General features: G+C 55.3%; 1 protein-coding gene across 1 annotated transcript; it reads right to left on the reverse strand.

The window, feature by feature from the left end:
* Positions 1-1,093: 1,093 nt before the first annotated feature.
* Positions 1,094-2,604, reverse strand: POSPLADRAFT_1162105 (hypothetical protein; the record flags this gene model as incomplete). Its single annotated transcript, XM_024487713.1, has 3 exons — positions 1,094-2,430; positions 2,459-2,460; positions 2,540-2,604. Coding segments are annotated over 3 exons (1,404 nt in total), but the record flags the coding sequence as incomplete, so codon positions are not given.
* Positions 2,605-3,240: the final 636 nt, after the last annotated feature.

Genomic DNA, 3,240 nt, shown 5'->3' on the forward strand with positions numbered 1-3,240 from the left:
AGAACAAGATCATGTGTCGCTTATTTAAGCGGATAACCCCTTAGATATGTAGATGTACCCATATGCGGACGGATAAGTATGGATAAGTCCCTATACCCTNTGATATGTCCGCAGAAATAGCGGAAAAATTAGGTAAAATTAGGGAAACTGTGACACGACCGTTTGGATTTCGGTGAACACCTGTGTGCCGTGGGCCTGACCCCCGTATCACGCGCAGTCGCTGCTTGCTCCATTCGGCCATTCCTCCTGGCACTGCACATTTCAGGACATCGTGATAGTTTGAGGGAGCCTTTCTCCCAATCAATTTCAGGGTTGTGCTCACGTAACCAATCCAACCCAACGATCACATCTTCTGGACCAATGTCCGTGACCGTAAACACTGTCTTCTCGATGTGTTCTCCTATCTGCATCTGTAGCACAGCTACTTCCGAGATGCTTCCGTTGTTGTTGAGGGTGCCGTCAATATTGTATAGCGGAATCGGCTCTTTTAGCTTCCACGTCTGCACCTTATTTTCTGTGATGAATCGCTTATTGATAAACTTGGTGGTGGCTCCGCTGTCCACCATGGCGATTATGTCCTTGTGCCGTCTTTTCCCTTGAAGTCTTACTGGAATGTGAAAGTGCTGGGACCCCTGGTCCAACTCGTACACCATTGCAGAAGACAATACATTGTACTTGTTACATGATACTCACGGCCCGACGCGTGCGGCACGAAGCGCGGACCGGATTAAAAACCCTCCTCCTTCATTGCCCGATAGTGCTCGAGCTCCTCGCGCATCGACTTCACCTGTGCCATTAAGTCCGCCAGCTCCGATTGCTCGGATTTTGCTGAAGCGGCACTTATACTTGCCGAGGGTGATGTCGTGACGGGGGCGCTTGTTGCGGCCTGGGTAGAGCCCGAGGCAACCGTAGCCCGCGCGTCGGCGTGTTTTGTGTAAGGCTTGTCCTTACAATTGGGGCACTCGAAGCGTCGGTACCCTTGCTTCCCACAGCCGTAACAACTGCCGGGGAAGTTTCCTTTTCCGACGGCTGCACTGATGCTGGCCGAAGCTGCGTGTGATGAGGGTGCACCATCACGTGCCCCACCGCGTCCTCATCCTCGTGACGAGAAGAAATTGTTCAACTCAGGCTGCCGGGCCCGGCTGACGTCGAGGATTTGCTCAACCTCAGTGGCGCGCTTGTCAGTGGCTTGCCACGTGGCGAAGGTCTCGAGCTTGATCTTGCGATAAACGCAGGAGGGGATGCCGCTCAGGTACTTGTCGCGTAGTTCCAGGTTCTCATACCCAGAACGGTCTGCCGGACCTTTGAACAGCGCAGAGAATTCTGCGGCAGTGCACTTCTCACGCATGGTTTTGTTGGCACAGAGCTTGGTGAGCTCCACCTGTGCCACGGCAGCGTCGTCGAGATTGCCAAAATGGGCCTTGAATGCTTTAAGGAAGGCTACTTTGTCGGCAAAGGGGGTCGTCGCTCCCTGGATCCCAATTTGGACAGAGGCAAGCTGGGAGAAGATGGGGGTGGCCCACGCTCGTGCATCATCATCGAGGAGACTGAGGGCAACCTGAATCTTCAGCTCGATGGAAGAGAGGGCCGTGTTGATCGTCCAGTAGATGAGCAACTGCGAGATGAAGCGGTTGCATTCAACCACCGACTTCCCGTCATATCGGAGTGGGAGGAGGAGTTTCAATGTCTCCTTATCAGGGGTGGCAGCAGGAGAGGACATTATCAGCGACAAGGGGGACAAAGGACTGCATGCGGACAGAGGCGACTGTTGTGACTGTCCACCGGGCGAACTTCGCGAGGAACGAGTGCTCGAGCGGCCTTGCGGCGGTGACGACGGTGAAGACGATTGAGGAAGCCCGGAGGCGGGGTGACGTAGGACAGGGACTGAAGTCGAGGCGGTGACCGCTGACGACGAGCCGGCCCAAGAATGCGGTGGAGTGTTGTGGGGCTCGGTCTTGGGAGGCCTTTCCAACCGTGGCCCCAAGGAGGGCTGGAGGATCGCTTGAGGGGTCGCTGTAGGCTGCGCGACTGCCTCAGTTCCTCGAAGGAGATGGGGATCTCCTCGCGCTTGACCTGTACTGGCGACAGGTTGGGGGATGCAGGTGCCTGGGGAGGCGGATCGAGACAGGGCAGGAGTGATGTGGCGAGATGTGGATCTCAAAGTGCCAGCGTACCGGAGTGCAGGGCCGCTGGGGTGCTGGACTTGTTGGATTGGCACATAGTGCCCTTTGTCGGCAGTGATGGACCGTGGAGTGCGATGAGGGCGCGGTTGCCAATCACAGATGAAGAAAGGGGCTAGGTTTCCGTTGCTTTCTGGGTCATCACGAAAGACATCGACCTGCTCCTGGGTGTCAAAGGCATGCTCAAGTCGAGAGCAGTCGAAGAATTCGTCAGCCATGGTGATGGGGGGAGGAAGGGGAGGTGCGCGTGCTACGAAAGGCCGTGCTAGCTAGCTTACACCTACGGCGCCCGAGAAGACACTAAGGTTCGCAGTTCACGTGGGGCCCAGTACTGCTTTTGGCTAGTATGCAGCAGGAACCTAAGCCACGCGTCCGTGAGGACAAGTATTGCCCACTGAAGTGCAGATACCGAAGAGTTCGTCCCTTAAGTGGTGGCGATGTATTGTAGGCTATCTACGTATCGTAGGGTATAGTAAAGGTGCGCACCACCCGATCTATGGGAGAGGGAAAGTGAGTGTTTTTGTTTTGGAGTGCCGGCAGCGTTGGGGAGTTTCGACCTAATGTCGCGACTTAGGGTCGAGCGACAGGGGAAAACCAAATGCTGGGGGCGTTTGACTGATCTTACCGAAGCAATGGTGAGCTAGGCTCAAACCTAAGGCTAGGGACAAGAGGTTGAAACTGAGGTCCCTAGGGCAGCAGAGGCCGGCTTTATATACATGGGGAGATAAGGGCAGGCTGTGCGCACTGGTCCATGCGCAGCTGGTCCGTGTGCAGCATGCTGACGCGGCCCCAGGGGCCAGTGAGTCAGAGAGGCTGTGTCATCGGAGCCCAAGCTGTGCCGCTGTCATGAGTTGGCATATGATCAGCATATATACCTCCGGTCAGATGTCAAGCCAAGCTTGACATTGCACCCTTTTGGTGTAGAGGTTATGATGTGAGACCGGCGCATGCATGTAAATCCTTACAGGGACTTAGCTAGGACATGGTTCGCAGTTTCTTCGACAATCATCGAAGTCGAAGGGTTCGTCGAGACTGTATCAACGAGTAAACGCAGTGGATG

This window comes from Postia placenta, assembly GCF_002117355.1.
Source record: "Postia placenta MAD-698-R-SB12 unplaced genomic scaffold POSPLAscaffold_159, whole genome shotgun sequence".
In the NCBI taxonomy this organism is placed as follows: domain Eukaryota; kingdom Fungi; phylum Basidiomycota; class Agaricomycetes; order Polyporales; family Adustoporiaceae; genus Rhodonia; species Rhodonia placenta.